General features: G+C 42.7%; 1 protein-coding gene across 7 annotated transcripts in view; it reads left to right on the top strand.

The window, feature by feature from the left end:
- Window positions 1-27,696, top strand: part of LOC132380011 (zinc transporter ZIP11-like) — a 795,493-nt gene that overhangs the window by 75,956 nt on the left and 691,841 nt on the right. For all 7 annotated transcript variants that reach the window (XM_059948461.1, XM_059948456.1, XM_059948455.1 and 4 more), the window contains one exon: window positions 9,647-9,805. In XM_059948461.1, the coding sequence (XP_059804444.1) occupies window positions 9,647-9,805 (159 nt within the window). The remainder of the gene's footprint in view (window positions 1-9,646; window positions 9,806-27,696) is intronic.

The following is a 27,696-nucleotide window of genomic DNA, read 5'->3' as shown; positions in this document are numbered from 1 at the left end:
GAGGAGGCCGCACCGGGAGCACTGGATGCAATAGACAACTCCAGCAGACTCGCAGGTGAAGTGTTGCCTCACCTGGAAGGACTGTCTGGGGTCCAGAATGGTGGTAAGGGGGGAGGTGGGGGGACAGGTGTAGCATTTGCACATACAAGGATAAGTATTGGGTGGGAGTTCTGTGGGGAGGGATGTGTGGACTAGGTAGTCGCAGAGGGAACGATCCCTGCGAAAAGCTGAGAGGGGTAGGGAGGGAAAGACGTGCTGGGTAGTGGGGTCCTGTTGAAGGTGGCAGAAGTTGCGGAGGATATTGTGTTGGATCCGGAGGCTGGTGGGGTGGTAGGTGAGGACAAGGGGAACCCTGTCCCTGTTGTGGTGACGGGAGGATGGGTTAAGTGCTGAAGTGCAGGTGGTGGAGGAGATGCGGGTGAGGGCATCTTTGATGACGCCAGAAGGGAAACCACGATCCTGAAAGAAAGAGGACATTTGAGAAGTCCTGGAATGGAAAGCCTCATCCTGGGAGCAGATGCGGCGGAGATGGAGGAACTGGGAATAGGGAATGGCATTTTTGCATTGGGCAGGGTGGGAAGAGGTATAGTCAAGATAGTTATGGGAGTCAGTGGGTTTGTAGAAGATCTACGTCTAGTTGAGTTTGTTGGTCATCTCACTGAGATTCTGAGATTGTCATTTTGGTAAGGTGGGGTTGCAGGGTTTTATGATCAAGATTTTACATCATGCAAACACTGAGAAAGAGGAGGTAGGAGAAAGGCTAACCACAGTGAATTAAGATAAATTACTTGATTCTAGGTTTCTGAGGAGAGCGAGAGAGGAAATTGCAGAGGCCCTGACCATAAATTTCCAAACACTGTTGTCAGGATTGAACCTGTGAAAATTTACAAAGTTTTACACTTGTTCGAAACAGGGCTCTGGAATTAACCCAGTAATTACAGACCAATCAGTGCAATCTCTCTGGCATGCAAAAGTCTGATCAAGGTAATAATTATTAGTCGATTGGACATGTGTGCATTGTTCAAGGGAAGCAGCATGGACCTGTGAAAGCAAAACATGCCCAATTAAACTGATAACCATTTTTATGAAATTATAGAGAATGGTGATGAAGAAGGTGTGATTGATATGGCCTGTATCGATTTTCAAGGAGTATTAAATAGGCTTGTTATTAAAGATTGAAGGCATAACATAAAAAAGGCTCTTGCAGCATGCGTTAAAGAAAACAGAGATTTGCAGTGAAGGGTTGTTTAATGGACTGAAGGTGATTGTATATGGTTGAGTTCTTTATTCTGCAGATTTTTCAATGGGTTCTTGGGTTTACAGGGCATAACTGCCGAACTTCCAAACTTGGAGGTTCATGAGCTGTTATATTTGGCAAATAGGTAGCAGATAAAATTAAATCCTGGTGTGCAAAGTATTAAACTCCAATAGGAGGAATGAGAAGAGGCGATATAAACTAAAAAGTTTACAAGTCAAGTAGATTTGGGGCTATATATAATCAGTTAATTGAGTGGTAGGATAGGTTGAGAAACAGTTTTAAAAAAAGAATGGGATCCCAGGGTTTTTAAATAGGACTACAGAATACAATAAGAAGTCATGATGCATCTTATAAATCACTGGTTTAGCCACAATTGGAGTATTGTTTCCTATTCTGTGTGCCACATTTTAGGAAGGGTATGAATGCTTTAGAGACTGTGTGGGAAAAAATTACCTGAATAATTACAGGGGTGAGAGACTTCAGTTATGTGGATAGGCTGGAGAAGCTGGGGTTGTTCTTCTTTTGTGTAGAGGAGATGGTGAGGGGGATCTAAAAATCAAAGAGTATAGACAGATAGAGCCCATTCACATTGGTACCAGAGTCAAGAATAAGAGGACAGAAATTGAAGACAGCAGTAAAAGAAACAGAAGTGATGTGAGGAAAGATGTTGTTTCACCATCCGAGATCGGAGAAGGCTGACTGAATGTTTTAAGGGGAGTTGGATAAGTACCCAAAAGAAAAGAATTTGCAGGTCTGTGGGGAAGGGTGAGGCACGATTAAGGTGAATTTCTCTTGGGTAGATTTGGTATGAGTCAAGTAACTAAAATGTTTTCCTTCGGTGCTGATTCTGTTATTCTGTGAGTTATCCACATGGGAACTGCAACTTGAAATGATAATAAATAGACAATTTTGCTATGAAAGTGCATTGCAGGAATGTTACCAAACAAATCCTGACTTTAGGCAATTAAAAAAACATTAATACCCAATAGGTAGGCTTTAAGGAGCATCTTGAAAGAAATTTAAGAAACTTAGTGGAAAAAAATCCAAAGCTTTGAGCAAGTGGAGAACTTTAAAATAATTGAATTGAGGCAAAGGAATTTAGTAACACAAAAGATTGTGCAATTGCTGGAAATCCAGAGCAACATATTTATAATGCTGGAGGACATCCAGCATTTTATATGTGTTGCGAAACGATTAAGCCTTGCTTTAACAACACAGCTGAACTCTGTCAGCCCTTTATTGAAAATATGGGCACAGAGATTTTATTGGTATTGTCCCTGTGGGATGGAAAAGCAATTCTTGTAAAATTATAATGATGAAGCAGGTCATATGAGAACGTAACCAGTTACAGTAACACACACAAAATGCTGGAGGAGCTCAGCAGCTCAAGCAGCATCTATTAAGAGGCTCTGTATTCCTTCTCCATAGATGCTGCCTGATCTGCTGAGTCCCCCCGGCATTTTGTGTGTGTTGCTTTGGATTTCCAGCTTCTGCAGAATCTCTTGTGCTTTTAGTTACAGTAATAGTGATGTTGAAATGTGTAACATTTAGGGCGGCATGGTAGTGTGCCTGTTAGCGCAATGTTTTATGGTGTCTGTAATCCAGGTTCAATTCCTGCTGTCTGAAAGGAGTCCGTTCTCCCCGTGACCACGTGGGTTTCCTCTGGGTGCTCTTGCTTCTTCCCACATTCTGAAGACAAATGGGTTAGCGTTAGTAAGCTTTGAGCATGCTATGCTGTGGCTGGAAGCGTGGTGACACATTACCATCGCAAACGATACATTTTGCTGTATGTTTCGGCCCGAAATGTCGACTGTACTCTTCTCCAAGATGCCGCCTGGCCTGCTGAGTTCCTCCAGTATTTTGTGTGTGTTGCTCAGATTTCCAGTATCTGCAGATTTTCTCTCGTTTGTCACTGTATGTTTCAATGTATTAGACATATGACAAGTAAAACTAATTTCATTTGTACGGATTTGATAAGGCAATCTTCTGCTCCTCCTCGTATTTGAGACGACCGTGCCTCATCTGTCACTTGTGTGAGCTTCTAGCCCTTTGAATGCAAGCTGCTTGTGGCCACAGAAAGCAATGTCTGTGATAAGACCACACCATTCCACTATTCCATCACAGATAATTTGGAAGTTTGGTTGATGGCCGAGCCTGACAAAATATTTCCAGGCGTTTCGGCCCCAATTGAGAAGCCATCAGCTGTGCGCAGATGAGGGTGTTGTCTCCTCAGAATGCTGGCTTATAGACTCCTCCAGGATCTGAGTGGATATTGTTCGGACTCTGTGATCTGTATGGCTGGTTTGAAACGCTGCGAACATTCGGACCCCAGAGGAGTATATAAGCCAACATTCTGAGGAGACAACACCCTCAACTGCGCACCTGTGGTGGCTTCTCGATTGGAGCCGAAACCTCTGCAAACATTTCGCCAAGCTTGGCGGTCAACCGAACTTCCAAATAGCCAAACTGAGCCACCAATGTTCCACAATATTTCAAATCGTATATAATGGTCATTTGGCATTTGTATGAAGCAGAATATGTGGGCCTCATTCCCTTCCTCAGGGTCCGGTGGTGTTCCTGATGTACTCCTGTGCTCTCTTTGGGGTCTGGCTAATATATCGAAGGTACAGCAGTGGGGAGGAATGCACATACAGAGGCAGTGCGATTGTGATCTTGCTGCTGCCTCCTGTCGTGAAGTATTTTGGAACAAAAATATGGGGATGTTGGCTCTCCATCGGTTTTAAAGTACATTTATTATCAAACAGACATTCTATAACCTTGAGAATCATCTCCTTTCAGGCAGCCACAAAACAGAGAAACCCAAAAAAAAAACTTATTAAAAAAAATGACCATCAAACACCCAATGTGCAGAGAGAAAAACAAACAAATCATGCAAGCAACTAGTGTTCTAAACTGAAGTCCACAAAGACCGTCTGGCCACAGATCCTTAGTTCAGCACAAGCCAAATAAAGGTTGTGGAGCAGCAAGCTGAAACGGCCTGTCCCTATCCTCGGGCTTGACGATGACAGTTGAAACCTGTGCAGGAAAGCTTTTACAGTGGAAGAGCCTCTGCCCTGGGGCAGTTTCGCTCGACCCCAGTAGCCCTGTTCCAGTGGTATGAGTGATTGTCACAACTGGAGACCTCCTTGGTGTTGTAGTGGTTGGCTATGGCATGTTCTGTGCCTCGCCATGCCCTCCGTGCTCCACAGAGCTCTACAGGATCACCTTCCCGACTGCTGGCTCTCACTGTTAATCTCATCCGCCCGGTCCACCAAAACTGGCATTGCGTGCGAGGATAGGCATATCCCTATCTCACTGATGTTTGGGGCAAACCAGCTACTCTCACCTGGTTTGGCCTGACTGTCGAAATGGTGTACCGGGTTGTGGCTGCTGTCTCAGGTAAGCAGCTACTTGGAGTTATAGATGAGGGCTGAGTGTCTGGTGGGAACCAAAGGTGGATGAACTGATCTGAGGGAGCCATTTCACCTGAGGTACTACCCCTCCCTGGACACCCCATACAAGCCTGTGTTAGGATAATTAACTGTCACGGAGTCATAAAAATATACAGCATAGGAGTAGGTTTTTCACATCAAATCTGTGCTGACCATCAGCAACCAACTCACACTAAGTAGTACGCTAATTAATCGAACTTATTCTCCCCACATTGCTGTCAACTCTGACCAGATGCTACCACCCACCAGCGCAATAGGAGCAAATTGCAATGGCAATTAGCCTAGAAACCACCAGACCTTTGGGACGTGAGCAGAAACCGGATTGCAAGAGGAGACCCATGCAGTGATAGGGAGAGCATGCAAACTGCACACAGACAGCACTCGAGGTCGGCATTGCCCCTGGGTCTCTGGCACTGTGAGGCAGCAGCTGTACGACAAACATCATCGGCTTGCTTTACATGACTTTCATGACCATTGACCTTAGGTAAAAATAAAAGCCAATTTGGTATTCAAAATTATAATGGCTGGTTTATCTGGAATACTTTCAAAATCTCAAGCAAACTTTGGTGTAACCAAGCTTATGAATAAACATTAGATGAACTAAACTTTATGTCAACATGAATCAGAGTTTACAGAAATCTTTATTTGGAGAAACAGTTCTTTAAATCTTGCTACTTGTTGGTCCCATGATCCCTGCCTGAACTTGTAAACTGTCCTTTCATATCTTATTTCTGACAAGTTCCTCCAGTGGGATAATTGTTTCAAATGTCATGTTTTTGATATAGTTCTCCAGAATGTTTTATATTCATTATTTTTATCAAAAGTTCTTGAGTTTGTTCCAAATGTTGTTGATCAGCACTTTGTTTTCTCAAGCAAACTTTGGGAATGTAGAAATTTGTGACAGTAATTGTACTAAGTCTCTTGTAAACATGATAACCCATTCTGCCTTTTCTTGTGGGATGTTGTCCACACACTGCTTCTGCTCTGATCACATCTGAGGTGGCCCCTTTGGCTTCTAACTTCCCTCCCTGTGACTTGATTTGATTTTTATTTTGGGTGTGCCCTTATCGTTAAGTGAATAATATTGCTCTCCCCTTATCCTGCAGATACATAATTTCTTCAGGAACTGGTAAACAGATGAGGGAAGAAGGCAAATAGTTATATAGCGTCTTTTGCAGTCCCAAGCTGCTCCAAGTGTTGTGTAGGCAATCAAGCAATTTTGAGAAGTGGCCCCACTGTAATGCAGACATTTACAATAATCTCTCACGGACAGCTATTTAATCTATTTTCATGTTGAGGAAAGAAACAGATGACTGCTGTCAATTTAGCTGAAATATTACAGAACTATCTAATCATAGTTCAGCAATAACAATAACAATTTTCTCAAAGAAATGCCAAGTACTGCCTGTACTCCATTGAAGCTAACTCAATTTTCACTTACTTTAAAAATTTTTTTTCAAACCATACATGATTCTGGTGGCTGCATCACCACCTAGCAGGGAGGCTCCAGTGCACAGGATCACAAGGAGGTGGCGGTCCATCATGGGCCCAACACTTCTCACCATCAGGGAAAGAATCAGGTTTATTATCATTGACATACAGTATGTTGTGATGAATGCTCTCGGCCCGAAACGTCAACTGTACTTCTTCCTATAGATGCTGCCTGGCCTGCTGCGTTCCAACAGCATTTTGTGTGTGTTGCTTGAAGTTTCAGCATCTGCAGATTTCCTCGTGTTTACGTTGTGACATTTGTTGTTTTGCGGGAGTAACGCAGAGCAAGACATTAAAAATACTGCAAGTTACAATAAGAAATATATGTAAAAAAAAAAGTAGCGCAAAAAGAGCAAATTAGTGAGGTGGTGTTCACGGACCATTCAGACATCTGGTGGCAGAGGGGGGAGAAGCTGCTCCTAAAACGTTGAGCGTGTGGCATCAGGCCTCTGTTCCTCCTCCCTGATGGAAGTAATAAGAAGGGGGCGTGTCCTGGGTGATGGGGGTCCTTAATGATGGGTGCTGACTTTTTGAGGCATCGTCTTTTGAAGACGATGATGGGGAGGCTTGTGCCCACCATGGAACTGGCTGAGTTTACAACCCTCTGCAGCTTTTTCCAATCCCGTGCGGTTATCAGATGGTAACGCAGCAAGTCAGAATGCTCTCCACGGTACATGGGCAGAAATTTGCAAGGGTCTTTTCTGACATCTTTTTTCATATTTACTTATTGAGATACAGCGCACAACAGGCTCTTCCAGCCCTTTGAGCTGTGCTGCCCCGGCAACCCCCGGTTAACCCTAGCCTAATCACAGGTTCATTCGTCATGACCAATTTATCTACCAAACAATACACCTTTGGAGTGTGGGAGGAAGCCCACGTGGTCACGGGGAGATCCTGAAAAGATGGTGCCTCAAGAAAGTAGCATCGGTCACCAAGGACCCTCACCATCTCTTTGATCTTATGTCTGTAGGTGTCTTATTTGTTACTAGTGGGTCTGGGTGCTGGTGATAAGTCTATCCTGACTGCACATCCCAAATTCTACTTGCCTTTCTCAACCAAGGCACAAGATATGTTGCAGGTGCTGGAACACACACAAAGTGCTGAAGGAACTCAAACAAGTCAAGCAGCATCCATAGAGAGGGTCCCTCTTACATGCTGCCTAACTTGCTGAGTTCGTCCAATATTTTTTTGGTATTTTTTGCCTTCCTACACCACGGCATCCCATGTATTTAAATTTTTTTTACAGTGATACTGGTTAAAGAGGTGCATGATTTTCAGCTACCAAAATGAAGATATGGCAATATATTTTTAACTGTTTGAAAATACTCTTACGAAATACCTTCAGATATTTAACAGCTGTAAATGCTCTGCATAAATGCAAGTCGGTACTGTTACGAACCCCGTAACTGGGTCACTTACCAGCAAAGATAGAGAGGTCCGTTGAAGTCTGATGATACTATTTTTAATAGTATTTATTAGTAAAAATACACAAAAATAATATCAATGCAAATATACAGATAATATACGTCGTCAATACTAAATCTAAAAGTGTGGGTATAATAATAATAAGAAATAAGCTCTATCGTTGTCTAGGGGATAATGTATTGTCCGATGGAAATATAAAGTTCACTCAGTTCATGCAGGCTGCAGCCTTTGGGGACCGCTGGGTTTGCAATGGTTGGAGAGAGAGAGAGAGAGATTTGGAGAAAAACTTGCCGATTCCTTTTATGATTTCGATCCGTCGGGAGTCCCGTTGGTGTGGCTGTTCACTTGTGGCTTCTCCTTTAGCTAAGCCGTTCTTCCGTGGCGAGCCCGCCAATCCCAGGCAAGGGAGCCCCCCACCGGCCGTCGCTATTAAACGCTGTCATGGGATTTCTAGCGTTTCTCCTGGTGCGTCTAAAGGGGTTGTTCCCCAGACCCTCTTTTATCCTTACTCACAGGGTCTCAGATGTCAATCAGGTTGGGATGATGCAATCCCTCAACCAGCCCACTCTGGTCGTCCCCTGAGGGGCTTCAATGAATATTATAGTACTCAATACACAATTCCGTCTCCAAGAGACAATAGCCATTATCAATGGTTTTGTTTCACTGAGGCCAGCATACATTCCAAACCTTGTGGATTCTCTCTCATTTCCTGGGTCCCAGACCCGAATTAATAGCGATCTTGCAATTTTCAAAAAGGAGGGGGCGACTTTGTACCCTTCGTCCCCTCAGAGTTGCGGCACATTCGTAACAGTACAAATTGCAAGTTAACTTTTTAGAATAAATACTGTGCTGAAAATTGCTTTGAAGGTTCTGTATTGTGTAAAGTGTACTGACATTATTATGAAAGCAAAATGCTAATCATTTTTGAGGTTAAATGATCTTAAATGTTAATAAACCAATGAGGTAGCATGGTAGTAGAGCAGTTAGCATAATGCTACCGCGGTGCTAATGACCCAGGTTCAATTCTGTTGTTATCTATAAGCAGTTTGTATATTTTCATGTGACCCCGTGGTTTCCTCTGGGTGCTCTGGTTTCCTCCCACAGTCCATAGATATATGGGTTGGTAGGTTAATTAGTATAATTAGGTGGTGTGGGATCGTTGGGCTGGGAGGGCTTGTTACCCCTTCTGGGGGCTGTATTCTAAATAATTAACATTTGTCATTGTTGGTTATTTGTAAATCTGTTGCTTAACTAGATACTGTTGAAGTAGCATTATCTTGAAATGCTGCGTTCTTGAAGACAGCTTGATATAGGGTTTCATAGGGTTTTGAATAATGGTTTGATGGTGTTAAAATTTATAATTTGGTTACATGGAAATGTCTGTGTAGTAAACCCCATTCTTTTTCAATGTAATCCTTCATTAATTGACATCATATTCTATGGTCAATCATTGAAATAGTTGAGGATAATATTCATGAGTTTATTCCCTTTTGCTGATGAGCTCCTTGAAGAAGATAGTTTAGCCATCACAAGTGAACTGCCTTTGCCATTAACGCAAAATGTAGGTCCTTTTCTATCTTCAGAAAGCAGAAACATACAATTAGGCCTGGCAGTTAGCTGCACAGCAACAGACATTTGTTTGAGGCCTATGACATGTTCAATAAACTATTTCTGATCGGTCATTGACCTGAAATGTTAAATCTTTCCTCTCTCAGAGCAACCTGACTTCCTGAATACTACCAGCATTTTCTGATTTTATTAATATGATTCAGTTTGTCACCTCTTCATTATTAGTTTGATTCCCACTTCAGAGTCTCGATGGAAGAATAGGTGATATTGTGTTTGGATGAGCTTCTAAAGTGAGAACTTAAACTGATCTTGTCAACCAGTTCAACAGGGGAAAACGACCTCTGACGTCTGACTTCTTTCCCTCGCGTGTAATTCATATTGTTTAGATTCTTATAGGTTTTTGCCTAGCAGAGTAATCACAGCTGATGCTCATTTTGTTCCTGTACCGTAGGTTATGCTGGCCGCTTCTTACTGGTCACTGTTGGCCCCGGCTATTGAGATGGCGGAATCATCAGGAACCTACGGAGCGTTTGCCTTCTTCCCTGTGGGAGTGGGCTTCACGCTTGGAGCAACCTTTGTTTATCTGGCTGATGTTCTGCTGCCTTCACTGGTGAGTGTGTGTAAATCTAATCCACTTTGAAATCATAGCTTCCCCTGGTGTGCAGACATTGCTTTGTGGGCAGATAGAACAATTTGGCATTTCCCGCAGGGAAATAAGAGATGAAAAATGTGGGAAAGTTTAATAAAAATAATTGGAGAGGTCTGAAAGCATTGAGCAATTTTACCTGAAGACAATTCTGTGATGTTCACACAAATTATGCCAAAGATCGGTACCAACAGAGCTACTCATAGGACGATTGAAAATGTTACTGTGAAATAGTTTTTCTGACTGAATGATTGTATATTTTCACTTAACTGATTACTTTCCCTGCAGACGGAATGAGTCACAGCATGAAATCACCAAAGAAAATTAACTACCCAGGCATCCTCACCTAGAGGTCTCTAGAGACGTGCAATATTTTGTCACAAAGCAAGGTATCGTTTTGGTGTAGATAGGAGTTAGCAGGTAGAGGAGGGATGTTGTCGACCTCTTTACCTCCATAATGGATGAATGCTAAACATAATGAAGTGGATGCAGTGTTAGAAGATAGTGCAGTAGAACTGAAGCATGTAGGATGTAGATGTCTTGGAGTGGATGGTGTGTTTTAGGTTGGGCGTGATATCATTTAACCTTGCCTCTACCCTGCATACCCACCATGTCTATGCATGCAGGATCAGTATATGGTATGACCAGATGGTGTTTCCACTGACCAACTTATCCGAACTTTCTGATACAGTGTGCCCTCATTACTGCTAAACTGCAGAGTGCTGAGATCTTTAGAATTAGTTCTTCAACTGAAAAAGTCCTTCACTGTCATTCCCTATATTTCTCCTGTCTATTTTAAACTCATTGGTGTATTAAATAGTGAATCTTATCTGTGGTCTGTTGAGTGGAAACAGTCACTGGTGATCTGCTTTTATTTTGATTTCATTACAATGAAACCAAGTGGAGAGAAGAGGGCAGTTTGATCAGAGGCAGCAGATTTTGAAAGTTGAACTGCCGATACCACTTCAAAGTAGTAGGAGTTTAAGCTTTTTGCATCACACATTTGGCAGATTTTAAAAAAACAGCTGAAAATGTCAGATATAAGCCAAGGTCAGAGGAGATGTACACAAAATCTGTACATGGATCAGCGAGCAATCTAATTAGTTGAGTTGCATGGTGAAAATGAATGGAAATAATTTCAGGCAAGGGTGGAAACTAAACACAGAGTGAAATTCAGTTTGCTTCTGAGATTAGTCTTAGACAAGACATCCACTCCAGCTCCAAAAATGTGTCATTTCAGTGAGGAAACAACCCCTGACTCTGCTCCATCTCAACCCCACTGCTGAAACCTGCAGACTCCAGACTTGAAGTTCCCATTAAGGAAACCATGCAGACTACAGTCTACCATGTGCCTCCAAGAATGCCAACACCTCAGCTTTAATAATGCATTCTAACATCGTACCAGCCCTTGAAATCAGGCTAATTGACCTATTAATTTCTTTTGATAGAGACTACACGGTGAGTGGCTATTGAGACAAGAATGTCCATCCATCAGTAGGAGATGGAGCTTATAATGAGCGAAGTCTATTTATGCGACAAGCTGCAGCAAATTTAGCAGTGTATTAGGACAAACTGTTTGGGGAATGTAATCAATACGTTATGAAATATGCAGTCCCAATTAGAACAAATTCTCCCACTAAAAGCATGATTATTTCTGTGTAGAGGAGATTAGAGATGGTGGCTGTGATATCAATTCCAGCTACAACAGCAAGGATGTAATTAGTGAGGACATTCTGGCTGGGAATGTTGATATTGTAGGATTCTTGTACTCTCGTCTTACATTGTAATTCTAGACTCGGGCTGTATTCAGATCACGGCTATCGAGTTGATGGAAAATGAAGCTGCTTCATTTCATTTGACGTGTTCATCCAAAACAGAGCAACCTTAAAGAAGAATAGAATATTATCAATACACAAAACAGGATTTAAAAATCACCAAACTATTTGAAAGATGTGTCCCTTTTTGAGATAATAAATATGATCTTTAAATGTTGCCTATTTAATAATTGGATTTTGTTTTCGTGTATTGCAATTTACTCAGCAGAGAATAGCCAATTTCCTTCAAAGGAATTCTGCAAGGGGTTTGGTGTCTTGTGGAGTGTACTGCTTCCCTTGTGTTTTTTATATAAAGTCGACAGTTACATGGACTAAATGACAGTTTGCTTCTAGATATGAGTTAATTATTCAGTCCAATAATCAGTGTTTCTTGGATTGTTTTTTGAATTAAGAAATGAAAAACTTAAATTCAGTAGTAAAAGTTGTGCCCCCAGGTTAGCCCTGTTGAGATTACTGATCAAGAGCCTTCCCATTGCTTTGCGTTGTTTGTTCGGTTTGTGTGAGTTATAACTTACAAAAGATTCACGGTAGTAGAGATGTGTTTTCCTTTCTGGGGAAGCTCAGAACCAAGGGCCACATAAACAAGTTTGTCATTAATAAATCCAGTGTCAAAATTCAGTAGTAGCTGGTTTACTCAGGGAGTTTGACAATAGGGAACATGCTATCACTTGGAATGGTGTAGCCAACGATGGTGATTGGGATCGGTGATATCTGAGTTGTGGAAGCCATTTGCATTAAACCAGACTCTACAGTTTGAATTAAACAAAGGATTATTTTAAAGTATTGAGTTAACCGGAGTGGGGTTTTGGGTGGGGGTAGTGGGGTTTGCTTCTAGATTAGGGGTTTAAAACCTTTTTCATGCTATGGACCTATACCATTAACTGAGAAGAATGTTTACCCCAGCTTTGGAGCCCCTGTTCTAGATATTTTGATGGGAATGGCAGTTATAATGCACATCTTAAGTAGGTAGAAGGGAGACAAATGTGCTTCTACTTTCAACAAGCAATTTGCTGTATGAACTCCGTCGCATCTGCGTGGGAAAGGGAATTGTCGAAGCTTTGGTTTGAAACCCTGCATAGCCGGTATAAATAGAGGGGGAGTCATGGGATGACAACCAGACTTGATTGGAGGAGATCAAATCACAAACAAGAGAAAATCTGCAGATTTTGGGAAATCCAGGCAACACACACAAAATGCTGGAGGAACTCAGCAGGCCAGGCAGCATCAATGGAAAAAGTACAGGCGACATTTCGGGCCGAAGCCCTTTGGCAGGACTGTAATTAATATGTTATAAAATATGCAGTTCCAATTAGAACAAATTCATCACTAAAAGCATGATTATTTCTCCAGCAAGATGCTGTGTAGAGGAGATTAGAGATGGTGGCTGTGGTATCAATTCCAGCTACAATAGATGGAAAATAGTGAAGGGGAGAAAGGGGGGGGGAATCATTGATTGTTCAAACTTCCAGTAATGCCTCCCCCCTTCACTGTTTCCCATTCCCTTGTCCCTCTCTCATGTTGTCTCCTTTCCTGCCCATCACCTCCCTCTGGTTTCTCTCCCCCCCCCCTTTTTTCTTTCTTCCATGGCCTTCTGTCTCTTTCACCAATTAACTTCCTAGCTCTTTGCTTCATCCCTCCCCTTCCAAGTTTCACCTATTGCCTGTGCTTCTCTCTCCCCTCCCGCACCTTTCAAATCTACTCCTCAGCTTTCTTTTCTCCAGTCCTGTGGAAGGTTTTCAGCCCACGATGTCGACTGCACTTTTTTCCATAGATGCTGCCTGGCCTGCTGAGTTCCTCCAGCATTTTGTGTGTGTTGATTGGTGGAGTGAAGGATAACTGCCAAATTGAGTCAGTTGTATTTTTGACCAAGGTAGATGACTTCATGTTTTTCCAATATGTATTCTTTCATTCGTGAAATTCACCCATATGCCCTGAATACAACAATATTCTACTATTTCTCATGTTTTCAGCACATCAAAGGAGACCATTCAGCCTATTGTGTTTATACCAGTTCTTAGACCATTCCTTATGACTCATTTCCACCTTCATCTACTCATAACTTTTTCTCTCTCACATGCCCATCGACTCCCCTCCTGAACTGTCTCTGCATCTTCCTCACTAACCGGGATCAAGAACAAACTTAGTTATACTTCACAGTCCCGCCGAACAAATCTTTAAGATGCGCGGTGAACGGTTGATATTTAATTGGTGTTCCCACAGTACCTCATCTTGGTCACCTTGCGACCAGGCCTCCACAAAGATTATTCAGTTGTAATTGTTTATGTATGTCATTGATTCAATTACCTTGTTAAGAATTCTGTGTGCATTAAGAACTGAATTTATGATTACATTGTCCTTCCAAGCGTTAAACCCACTTGAAGGTGCACACTTTTCTTTAGACGCACTATCCCTACCTGGCAGATTGGTCACCATTACCTTCCCCTTCATGCTATAAGTTTTGTCTCCCCCGACCCTAGCCTGTCCCTTGAAGTTTATTTTAAGGCCTTATCTTCTGCTCCAGCTGTTTAGCTTGCTTAGGCATTGGCCCTGGCCTAATGTGATTGAAGCCCAGTTCACTGGAACAACTCCGTCCTTCCCTTGGAGTGGTGCCAAAGCCACATGAATTGGAATCCATTTGAAACTTTGAACCGCGCTTTCGGCCTTTTGGCGTAATTGATCGTATGCCAATTTGCATGTAGTTCAGGTAATAATCTGGAGATTCTTAACTTGGTTGCTTTGCTTTACAGTTGGCACCCTGGCTGAGAATACTGCTTCAGCAGAATCTCATCCTTAGTCAGTTTTCGCAGGGGCATGGCGGCTGAGCCGTTTTCCAGCCATTCTCTGTTCCACAAGCTGTGTTTGAGCAATGGTAAGGGAATTGATCTTGGGTTTGCTTGCATCCTGCAGAACATGAGCTTGGGTTCCTGATATTCATTCCATTTTCAGAGATGTGTTAGATTGGCATCATGCGCTTCATCAAATTTATTCAGAAAGACCTAACCTGTAAAAATGAAATAAGTTTTCAATTGAATCAACAGTTTTGCCTGAATTGGTAATTCTCAGCCAAGAGGGTATGAAGGTTCTCCAAATATTGATAGGTCCTGCTGTTCTAATAAACTAGCAATCCTTATGTGAGAGAAGGCGTAGGTTCTGTTGGGATGGGGCTGGGTCCGCAGAATGCTGGTGAGCAAAGTATGAAGGGTGATTGATAAGCTCGTGGCCTAAGGTAGAAGGCGTCAGTTTTAGAAAACTTAGCACATTTATTTTTCAACATAGTCCCGTCCTACATTTACACACTTAGTCCAGCGTTCGTGGAGCATACGGATCTTGGACCTCCAGAAAGTATCCACAGATAGATGATTGATAAGTTTGTGACCTCAGGTAGAAGGAGATGAGTTATACAGCTCTTGTTACATGCATGTGCAGTTCAACTCTTTGAGTGATTATGCAGAAAGTTTGAAGTTAATAACTCATCTCCTTCCACCGTAGGCCACAAACTTATCAATCACCCCTCGTAGTAATGGACTATGGCATTACGTCACGGAGTCAAATCAGAATCAGAGTCAGGTTTAATATCGCTGACATATGTTGTGAAATTTGTTGGCTTTGTGGCAGCAGCACAATACAAAGCATAATAAAAGGAAAACACGAATGATAGTAAATATATATATTATAGTTAAATTAAATAATTAGTGCAAAAACGGAAATGAAAAGTACTGAGATAGTTTTCAAGCAATGTCCATTTCGAAATTGGATGGCAGAGGGGAAGAAGCATTTCGATTGCCAGTCTGCTCTTTGACCGACATTCCCCAGGAACTGAGGTTCTGCGTTTTGGAAGGTAGCAGGTGTACTGGCGGAGAAGCAAGATCTTTGGATGGTGGAAAAAAGGATGAAAAGAAGCTGCAAAGAAAGAAAAAAAAAGATATTGTTGAATTTGAACATGGAGTTTTGGACACACTTTGAAGGGATAGTCACTAAAAATCTCTTGACACTCCAGATTTAGTTAGAAATCATACTTTGCATGAAACATTTGCTGGTTCGTTGAATTCCTTGAACAATAAAATGGAAATAGCAGACTTACAGTATAATGTTTAGTTTCATGTCACTGTATGACAGGGTTAATTATTTTAATTGTTAATTAACATGATCATGGGCTGTCAGCTTAGTTTGGAGATAAACACTCGTTTAATCGTATGATAAGTGGTGTAAAATTTGATGCAACTGAAGTTATGAAGGTTTTAGTGCTTGTAAAGTGGGTGAACAATCTCTGTGCTTTCCTTTGTACGTATTTATTACTTTATCGAGATGCTATTCATTGGCTGGGGGGGTTGTGTATAATTTAGCAGTTAGACTGACTTGTGAGTGAGTGCCTTTTCCAGTTCCCTTTGGACGATTTGTATTGGTGGCCCTGTTTTAAATGGTAATTATCTTATCTGGTGAGTAGCAGGAATTTTTACATTGAAATGATGAATGATGATATCCAGGCAATGTAAATAAGAGCAGCAAGCAGGGGGAGGGGAACAGCCTCTTCGATTCATCAGCCATCATAAACATAAAAGGGAAAAGGTCACTGTATGGAATTTTGAGTCTGAGAATCTTGAAAAGCAGAGAACATTTAATTCTGGCTGTCGACCAACAAGATGCCTGATTCATAATCTGTATATGATCGGATTATTTTAATAAATGAATTACCTATGACCTTTGAAAGCTACTGTGCATGAAGTAATAGTTCTGTGCATAAAACCAGCAGCGTAATGCTGAGAAAGCTTTTCGTGTTAACATTTCGTCACTAATTGCTAAGGGATGCTATAAGGTAGTGATTTCCTACTAGCTGTAAACTGGATTCTAAACTTTTATGTATATACATACAAAAGAATATCCAAATGAAGTACTTAAATCTTTTGGAATTGCAATTTTTTGATGTATTATTCTGGATATTTTTGTAATGCTAAAGCATTTTTGTAGTGTATCATTAGAAGATTAAGTTCTCTTGCGATTATTTGAAAAAAATTAGGAGTTATTCTTGTTTCTTGCCACTGCTTGTGAAGCCTGTGTAAAGCAGTGCACTCAGTGGCTACCTTATTTAGGTACCTCCTGCACCCAATAAAGGGGTCAGTGAGTGTACGTTCATGGCCTTCTGCTATTATAACCCATCCATTTCAAGGATCGATGTGGTGTGCTTTCAAAAATGCTCTTCTGCACATGACTGTTGTAACAAGTGTTTCTTTTTTGAGTTACTGTCACCTTCCTGTAAGCTTGAACTAGTCTGCCTATTCATTTCTAACCTCTCCCATTAACAAGGCGTTTTTGCCCACAGAATTGCCACCCACTGGAACTTTTTGTTTTTCAAATCATTCTCCTGAGCAGCGATAGCCAACCTAGGGTCCACGGACCCAGCGATTATGGCATAAGTGAGTCTGTGGCATAAAAAACGTTGGGAAACCCTGCTCTAGAGATGTTGGTGTGTGAAAATCCCAGGAGATCAGTAGTTTCTGAGATACTCAAACCACCCCATCTGGCACCAGCAATCATTTCACAGTCAAAGCCAATTAAATCACATTTCTTTCCCATTCTGATGTTTGGTCTGAGCAACAACTGAACCTCTTGACCACGTCTGCATGCTTTTATTAATTGAGTTGCTGCCGATTAGATATAGTATTTGTATTAATAAGCAGATGTACAGGTGTTCCTAATAAAGTAGCCAGTGAGTGCATTCTTGATGTCATGTGTATCTATATTAAACTAAGTGTTCATTTACGCTTATTTACTTTATCTTACTCATATCTGCTATACAAGTATATGCACAGTATTACCTGTTTGCAATGAGGTCTTCTGATTTGTTCCTAAACTGTAAGAGAAACCCCTTTCAGTGTCAGCTATTGAGCCAACTCTCAATTTGTTCTGTCTTATTTTTTTGCAAAATCGGTATGAACCTGTGGACAAGAAGGCCATGCACCTCAGTATGTGGGCTCCAGGTTCATTCCTCTTGTGTTCAGAAGCTATGGAATACAGTTTTATCTCCTACACAAATACTGGACTAAATCCGGACTGGGAGCAGTTTGAGAACTTGGCTTACTGCTGGTGCTGCAAGTACGTGGCTGCGCATTCTTCTTATCTACATTATTTTTATGTAACTGAAATACTTCTTTCCCCCCGGCTGTTAATCTGATTTTTATTTAGTGACATACAGTGATGAATAGGCCCTTCTGACCCTTTGGTCTGCTCCACCTCGCTGTCCCCCGTTGTAATCCTGGCCTTACCACAGGACAATTTACAATGACCAATAAGCCTACCAAATGGTACATCTTTGGACGGTGGGAGGAAACCGGAGCACCCAGTGAAAGCCTACATGGTCATGGGCAGGATGTACAAACTCCTTACAGGCAGCGGTGGGAATGGAACCTGGGTCACTGGTGCTGTAAATGTTTTTAGCTAACCACTACACGACTGTGCCACCCCATGTCTTCTAATTAGTCCCCCACCCTCAGAAGTCTGAATAATTATGTCCCCTTTGACCCTCACAATGGCCAGTATCCTATCTGAACACGTCAGGGCTTGATGTGGTAACTGCCCCGCCCATGGCTGTAAGAAACTGCAGAGAGTTTTGGACACTGCTCAGCACATCACGGAACCAGCCTCCCCTCTTCTCGCTGCCTCAGTAAAGCAATCCTCTCTTCTTCAAAAGATACAAAAGCCCAAAAGTATATACTGTCCCACCAGGCTCAAGGACAGCTTACATCCAGTCAGTTATAAGTCTATTGAATGGTTATCAGTCAGTACAGCACAGGTTCATTGGCTCACGATGTTGTGCCAACCTAACTGACTTCAAGATCAATCTAACCCTTCTCCCCATATACTGTCGCTCTTCAATTTTCTGCCATCCATATGCCTATCTAAGAGTTTCTTTAACTGTCTCTAATGTATATGTCTCTATCACCATCCCTGTTCCATGCACCTACCACTGTCTGTGTAAATAAACTTATCTCTGATATGACCCCCTCCCCCAATACTTTACTCCAGTCACCATAAAATTATGCATGAAGTTGAGCATGTTACTGTAAATCTGACCTTGTGGATGCTTCACAGTGTATGATATATTTAATATTATACCTGAATGGCCAGAATTTGCAACGCAACAAGTAACATTAAATGAAAATTAATTTGTATTGCGACTGTATTTCTATTTAAGTTTTTTGAAGTACCACAGCCCAGAATTTGTTGTAAAATAATAGGTTGCTGGGCTTACACAAAGACAGAGGTTATGTGACAAAATGACAGACGGAAACTGCAAATTGTTCAGTAATTTGTGCCAGCCAGTTGATGCCTCAAAAGCACAGTTCACTGACGGCTCCTGGTGTGTCTCTGAAGTCGCTGGCTTATCAAGGTAATTGCAATTTAACCTCGCTCCACAACACAGAGGCTACTGTTTGACAGGGCCAGAACTCTTAATCAGATGACATGTGATCTTGGGATAAGACCATAAGATGTAAGAGCAGAATTAGGCCATTCAGTCTATCAAGCCCGCTCTGCCATTCCATCATGGCTGATCCCGGATCCCACTCAACCCCATACACCTGCCTTCTCACCACATCCTTTGATGCCTTGAATGATCAGGAAATGATCAACTTTTGCCTTAAATATATGTATGGACTTGGCCTCCAATGCAGTCTATGGCAGAGAATTCCACAGATTTACTACCTCTGGCTAAAATAAATTCCTCTTTATCTCCATTCTAAAGGGTTGCCCCTCAATTTTGAAGCTGTGCCCCCTAGTTCTGGACACCTCCATCACAGGAAACATCCTCTCTGCATCCACCCTATCTAGTCCTTCAGACCAAGAAGAATAATTAAGTGAGAGTCTGACCTGATGCAAAGTCTGGCCTGAAATATCCACGTTTCTTTTGCTTCCACCCAGCACTGCCTGACCTGCTGAATTCTTTCAGCAATTTTATTTTTGTTCCAGCTTCCAGCTCCTGTATTCTCTTGTGTGTTCACGAAGCACACAGAAAATGCTGGAGGAACTCAGAAGGCCAGGCAGCATCAATGGAAAATAGTACAGTTGATTTTTCAGGCCAAATGAAGGGTCACAGCCTGAAACACCGACTGTACTCTTTTCCATCAATGCTGCCTGGCCTGCTGAGTTCCTCCATCATTTTGTGTGTGTTACTTGGATTTCTAGCACCTGCAGATTTTCTCTTGTTTGTGATTGTACCTTCAAGAGTCTTATTTGTCTGGGCAGTAAATTGCCAAGTTCATGTGCATGGCCTTGCTTTGCACGCTCACTCTCTTCCTTACTCGCATCTTCCTCTTCTCTCCCTTGTAGACGCCGGTCAGACATTTGAGTCTTTCTTCTCTCCCTCCCCCTTTCTTTCTTTACAACAAAGTAAGAAGTATTTTTTTAATGTTAGTATAAATTGTATTTTCTCTATTTCTTTCCTTCCTTTTCCCCACTACTTCCTCCAAATATATATCATTGTGAGTGAACCCTGCATAAGGTTGTGCAAGTAGAATGCTTGAAGTTGAATAGTTGACAGCTTCTTGTAATCTGAGCGGGAAAATGCAAAAGAAAGAGCTTTGTTCTTTTTTGACAGTGTAAAAGTGAATCACAATACTCCCAGGGATTCTGATAGATACCAGATAAATAGATTGTTATATTTTACAGGGAAAAGGCATTGAATGATCTTAATGCAGAAGATGACACAGGACAGTAGAAAAAAAAATCCATCTTGATGTTGTTTAGATCAAGACATAAAAATTTGAAAGAATACCATATATGTGCACTTCTTCAATAAAACAACTTGTGTATCACTGGGTGTGTGGGAGTGCAGCATATACATAGCACTAAGGAAGCCACGACGTGTCGGATTGAGGGATGAGAATAATGTGGGTGGGAAAGCTGCAGCAAAAGCTGTTTTTGTTTCATCTGTACAAATGGGAATTGTATTGAGGTGCTGCCCACGAGTGCTTAGTTAAAGGTTGGTGATACTCCCACAAATTAAAACATGTAAGGTTACATGTCGGAAAAAAACACCTTGGTGTTTCTGCCCCCATTGACGTTGTGCGCTCTGAAATTGCCTGGCAGTCTCTCCCGCTGATGAAGTGTGTTGAGGGCGTCAGAGGAGAGAGACAAAAACTGTGTGTTCTTCAGTTTCCTCCTGCCATCTTCTGCCCATTCTTTTCATTCATTCCAACTCAGCATCCCCGTCTGACTAAACCCTTTCATCCACTTCCTCAGTATGCACACCCCTCCTCCCTCTCCCTATCCTACCACCCTACTTTTCACCTCCCACTCCCCACGCTCCCCCTTCCCTCCCCCTCCCCTCCCCCTTTGCTCCCATCCTCTCTCACCCCACCCCACTCTCTGCACCCCCTCACTCACCCCGTTCTCAGCACCTCCCCCCAACTCTCGACACCACCCCCCCAGCTCTCACACACACCCTCAGCTCTTGCAACCTCCCCCCCCAGCTCTCGGCTACCCCCCAGTTCTCTGACCTCCCCTAAGTGTTGAGCTCCAGCTCTCCACACCCTTCAAACCCTCCAGCTCTCAACACCTTACTCCCGACCCCCTCCTCTTTGGACCCCCCACCCCAGCTCTTGAACCACCCCAATGTTCAATCACCCCTCACACTCACTCGCCACCTTCCTCACCACTCCCCCTCCCCCTCAGCTCCTCTAAAATTGCCTTTCTCTCTCCACCCTTTCCCCTTTCTCATGCTCTCCCCCTTCCTCTCTCTAAATTTTCTCATTCCAAAGTTAGTGTGCAGGATAATCCAGTTTAATACCATATTAGGAAGTTCTTTCCTTTGTGAGCACATTTTGATTTGTATTCCAGTTTGATTTCCAAGAATGTGAGAAGCAAAGAAGCAGAGGTACTAATGGGCCATTCTCTCCCTAATCCCTGATGTGCCATTCAATAAACTCAATACTGATCTGTGTCTCAGTGAACTTTCCTTTTTCCTGTTCTTCTCAAACTTTCAAAGTTCGAAGTGAATACATTATCAAAGTACGTATATGGTATGTCACCATATACAACCCTGAGATTCATTTTCCTGCAGGCATATTCAGCAAATCTATAGAATAGTAACTATAATAGTATCAATGAAAGATCAACCAAAAGACAACAAACTGTGTAAATGCAAATATAAATAAATAGCATTAAATAATGAAAACATGAGATAATGAGATAAAGAGTCCCTAAGTGAGATGGTTGGTTGTGGGAGCATCTCAATGGATGGGCAAGTGAGTGTAGTTATCCTCTTTTATTCAAGAGTCTGATGGTTGAGGGGTAATAACTGTTCCTGAACCTGGTGGTGCAAGTCCTGAGGCTCTTGTACCTTCTACCTGATGGCAGCAGCAAGAAGAGAGCATGGTCTGGTTGGTGTGGATCTTTGATGATGGACGTTGTTTTCCTACGACAGCATTTCATGTACATGTCCTCAATGGTTGGAAAGGCTTTATCGGTGATGTACTGGGATGAATCCACTGCGTTTTGTAGTATTTTCCATTCAAAGGCATTGATGTTTCCATACCAGGCCATGATGCAGCCAATCACTACACATCTATAGAAGTTTATCAAAGATGTCATGCCAGATCTTTGCAGTTACTAAGCAGAGGCGCTGCCGTGTTTTCTTCACAATTCCACTTGTGTGCTGGGTATTCACCTCTGATCCTCTGATGATGACTGGCTCATAGACTTCTGGTTTCCCTCTCCTGAAGTCTACAATCAGTTTCTTGGCCTTGCTGACATTGAGTGAGAGGTGGTTGTCACGAAAACTGCTCAGTCAAATTTTCATTCTCCCTCCTGTACGCTGATTCGTCACCACCTTTGATTCGGCCCACCCCAGCAAACTTGAATGTGGCATTGCAGCAGTGCGTAGACCTGCAGTCATAGGTGTAAAGGAAGTAGAGCTGAGGGCTAAGCATGCCTGTGCTGATGGGGATTGTGGAGGAGGTGTGGTTACCAATGAACTGACTGTGAGGAAATCCAGGATCTAATTGCACAAGGAGGTATTGTGGCCAAGCTGAGAGGGGTGGCGGTATTAAATGCTGAGCTGCTGTCAGTAGAGCATTGTGGTGTGTGCATTTTTGGTTTTTCTCCACCCACTCATCCCCTGCATCTTTTTCCCATTGCACTCACTCCCACCCTCACCTGTACCCCCACACCTTGCTCCTCTGTGAGGCGTTATCTTTTGATTGCTTTCTTTTCCTTGGCCCTTGTCAGGTCGTTTTGGATATGCTTCAGTCACACTGTGGCCCGCACTTTGTCTCAGAGTGCGGTGCAGTGATGTCTGCATTCAACCGACCATCTAAACACCAGCCTGAATCTTCATCTTCTAGGATGTAGCTGTTTTGTTATTCCACCTGTGAGTCTTGCCTTCCTTTAAAGGTGTTGGTGTTGTTTTTTTTGTGTGCAGTATTCTATTTATTTAAAACTTTGAGCCTATTCAGTATTAGGCTGCTTTGTTTCTTTTAGGGAATGTACTTCGGCTGTCCATCGATTTCGATGTTGACTGTGCTGAGAGTTTAGTCTCTGCAGGCACGTTTATGGACCACAAGACCAGCACTTGATCGTCACCGTCTTCCACATCGGTTGCATCTGTGATTTGACTGGTCTAGCAGCAAATGTCTGTGTTCTTGACCTGCTTCATATTTTTTCTGCCTTTTCTCCTCGGTAGCTGGGATTGACTTCTCGGCAATGGAGTGCTAACTTCTTCTGTCCAAAGCATCTTTCTCCCAGGTGTTGACATTCATGTCCGCGTCCTTCACATGGCGCTTGAGCACATCTTTGTAGCGCAGCTACTGACCACCGTTCTTCCTCTTTTCTTCATGTAGCTCGCCGTAGAAAACAGCTTTGGGTGAACAATCATCGCTCATTCTTGTGACGTGACCAGTCCAACGCAGCTGAGAAGCTGTGATCAGCGATTCTGTGCTGACTGTCCCAGCACGTTTGAGCACCTCCACATGTGGTACCCTCTCTTGCCACTTGACGTGTAATATTTGGCGCAAATGCCTGAGTTGTGCCTTGGTCAATTTCTTGATGTGCTTCCGATGCAATGTCATCGTTTCAGTTGAATAAAGCAGAGATGGTAAGACAGCTGTGTTCTACACTTTGACCTTTGGCAGGGAATGTACAGAAATAAATTGAAAAGGTTAAAGATCTTTGAAAGATTGACTTTATTTGTCACATGCACATCAAAGCATAGTGAAATGCATTGTTTGCGTCAAATCAAATCAGCAAGACTTGTGCAGGGCAAGTACTGCCACTCTTCCAGTACCAAAGTACCACGTCCACAACTGACTAACCCTAATTTGTACGTGCTTGGAATCTGGGAGGAAACGCCTGTGGTCTTGCAAAAAGCGTGTAACCTCTTTACAGGCAGTGGCAGGAATTGAACCCCCCCCCCACAGCAGGCACTCTGAAGTGTTGCTCTAATCTCTACGCTGCCCGCAGGAAGATAACTTGAGTATCATGTCTCCGGACTTGCTTGCGGTCTGGCAGCATTGATTACATCTTGTCGGCTGAAATCATTCTTTTGAGATGTAAGTGTAAAATGAGAAGTTATTCTGAAATAGGGACCCACCAGAATAAGAAGCTGAAGATGATAAATCCCTTAAGCTAAACCATCGGACAAGTGCTGATAATCCCTTTGTGTGACATTCATTTTCTTTAGCTAAAAGCCAATTTTCTTTCTGGTATCTATCAGAAATCTGATTCCCCCCCCCCCCCCCCCACTTTGTTTTACAGTAGAACAGGAAGCCTTGTGATAAGAAGACTGAAACAGTAGAAATTAGATAATTGTCTTGCCCTTTTATTTGGTCTATTTGGCATGAGTTCTGTTTGTCAGAGTTTCCGATATCATCCGGAAACCCAGCCAGTCTTGTGCTCAGCAGTCAAGACAGATAGCTCCTTAAAATTTAACACTCAGTGTTCCGGGTTACAGGACCTCATTCAAGATCTGTTCAAAAATCAACAGTTAAATTACACTTTGTGGTCACTTTATTAAGTACACCTGTACACTTGTTCACTAATCGGCCAATCATATAACAGCCACATAATGCATAAAAGCATGCAAACTTGGTCAAGAGGTTCAGTTGCTCAGCCCAGACATCAAAATGGGGAAGAAATGGGATCTAAGTGACTTTGACTGTGGAATGTTCGCTGTTGCCCGACGGGGAGGATTGAGTATCTCAGTAGGCACTGATTCCTGGGATTTTCACACCCAGTGATCTCCAGAGTTTACAGGGGATGGTGTGAGAAACAAAAACTCATCCAGTGAGTGGCAGTTCTGTGGATGAAAACGCCTTGTTAATGAGAGAGGTCAGAGGAGAATGGCCAGACTGGTTCAAGTTGACAGGAAGGTGACAGTTACTCAAATAACCACCTTTTAATAGTGCTGTGCAAAAGAGCATCTCTGAATGCACAACACATCAAACCTCGAAATGGATGGGGTACAGCAGCAGAAGACCACAATGTACTTAAATAAAGTGACCACTGTGTTTATACATAAACACAGGACATTCTACAGCTGCTGGCAAGCCAGAATAATCCAAGGGTTACAGTCGAAAACATTGACTGCTTATTCCTCTCCATGGATGCTATTTGACCTGCTGAGTTCATCCAAATTTTGTATGACTACAGTACATTAGCATTTAGGAATGGTTAGGCTGAGGATTGAGACAAAACAACAAAAAGTTAAAGTCAATGATTAGGAGCAAAGAGGAGTGGAGTTCTCAAAGTAATGTGAACATAATGTTTCTGTCTCTCGTTTCCTCTCGTGTCTCTTTTTGCTGTCCTGACTCAATGCCCCTTGTCCATTCCAAATGTTCTGTTTTGTTCTGGTGAGAGGATTGCAACTACTGCCTGATCTACGGAGTATTTTCAGGAAATAACTGTTCTTTTTTCACATTTCTAGCATCTACTTTCTGAATTCTACCTGGATTCGTGGGCAAGGAGGGGGCTGGAGAAACTACAGCTCTTTTCTTTATCGTGACACAATCTGAGGGGAGATCATCAAATTCTGTCTCTCATAATGCTGGCTGTCCACTTCAAACAGTGCAGGCAGCTAGTATCATCTCCCCGGGGTCAAAATTTCTAATGCTAAAGTGCATGCATTCCAGGTGGGGGGGGGGGGAATGTTCAAAGGAATTGCGTGGAGCAATTTCTTTTAGACACAGAATGCACAGCCGAGGGTGGTGGATACGATAGAGATGTTTAGAAGTCACATGAATTATGCAGTGAATGGAGGGGTAGTTCCAGGTGCATTCAAGAGAGAGTAAAAGTCATTAGCTTTTTTTTTAGTTTGCACATCAAGGGTCCCAAGGGCCTTTTGTTCTGTCTTACTGCTGTGGTTCTCATTTCTGTTCATTCTGCTTGTGTCCTTACTCTTGTGCAGTTGCGTTCTCGATGGTGCATAGTATTATTCTCGTTCTGTCCCTATCCCTGTCTTGATTCCTTTCCAGTCCTGACTAAGGATCCCGTCCTGAAACATCAACTGTTTATTCCTCTCCATAGATGCAGCCTGACTTGCTGATTGTCTCCAGATTTTGGTGTGTGTTATTCAGAATCTGTGCGGGCACTTTGTTGTTTGTCTTGTTTTCTTGTTTCTTCCCAAGGCTTAGGCCAAGATTTTTGCAGTAATAGCAATGACTTCATTTGTTCTTGAATTGCAAATCACACGGTGACTTCTAGTGTACACACGTACATAGTTAGACATGGAAATCCGCTAGTTGCTGTCGGCGTGACCCTGTTCCCTTGGATGCTTCAGTGAGAAATATACTGACGCCTGCAAGAAGAAATATAATTTATGAATATGTGAATGAGTACAAGGCAGAGTCTCCGAAAACAGATGAAGGTAGAGGTGAGATTATGTGGTTTCTCGACCTGAGTACATTCTTATTGCCCAATACGCCACTGGAGTTTAGAGCAGCAGTGAAGATCCTCCTACTTTGGCGGTGTCTTAGTGCTTCCTTCATCGTGTCAGTGGCTTCCTCTTTGTTTTTACTATTGCCAGCTGGGGAAGTCCTGAGTGGAGACCCAGGAATGCTGTCAAACACAGATGGAAAAGGATTCTCCGTAACAGTTTTGTTTGACCAGCCAGAGTTATTAGCCCTGAGCTGAGCCCCCAGATCTGGAGGACCAGTGGGTCACTGTTAGTCTGGCCTCTACCCTTTGACCTGTTTGGCATGGGTGACCCGACCAAGAGTCAAAGCATAAAAGCCCTGACTCCAGCCAACATAGCTAGCAGGGTCATTGAGGTGCGTAAGCCTCCAAACCACGACAAGGTGGTGATCCTCTTGGATGTCGGCCTGTGTTGATTCAGAATTTATTGTTCTGCCTGACACTTCCTGACATGGACCAAGCCACTCGGGTATGATTTTTTCAGTCTGGTTGGTTGTCGTGGTGCACGTTAGGTTGTGCTCCTGCGTCTTGGAGTACAGTAAACAAAACAGTTTTCTGCCCACCATTGTTTCCAGCGTAGAATCGCACAGACGGTTCCATATAATGATCCGCTCATTCTGTTCACCACTGATGTAAGGGCAATGATGTTCTTTATTCCTTTCCACCCTCCTACATCTTTTCCAGTGCTCCTGACGACTGCACGTGAGGTACTTGCTCATGCCCTTACCCACATGAACAAGTTTTGTCTTTTTTCTCAGTTTGTGCTGGTTTGGTTTTCTATGTCCTTTGTTCTAACTTTAAAAAGTTATAATATAATTTTAGTTATATAGACTGAATATTTATAATTACATATTATAATAAAATATGTATAAATTTATGAGTGGAGGAGTAGAGATGCATCTCTACCAAAGGAGGTGCAAGACGCTTCTTCCCTCTGCGAGCTTACGGGTCACCCTTGGGGAAGGTGTAGCACCTGCTTAACGTCCTGTTCAGGGTCACGTGAAGCCATGGGGGCAGGTGGTGGATGGTCATATGAGCAAGTCCCGGTTATGTGACCACTTACGTCAGGCAGACAATCTCTGGGGAGTACAGTCAGCCCTCCTTATCCGCAAGGGATTGGTT

This window comes from Hypanus sabinus, chromosome 23 (assembly GCF_030144855.1).
Source record: "Hypanus sabinus isolate sHypSab1 chromosome 23, sHypSab1.hap1, whole genome shotgun sequence".
In the NCBI taxonomy this organism is placed as follows: domain Eukaryota; kingdom Metazoa; phylum Chordata; class Chondrichthyes; order Myliobatiformes; family Dasyatidae; genus Hypanus; species Hypanus sabinus.
The sequence above is the reverse complement of the archived record's forward strand: the minus strand, read 5'-3'. Positions and strand labels throughout refer to the sequence as shown.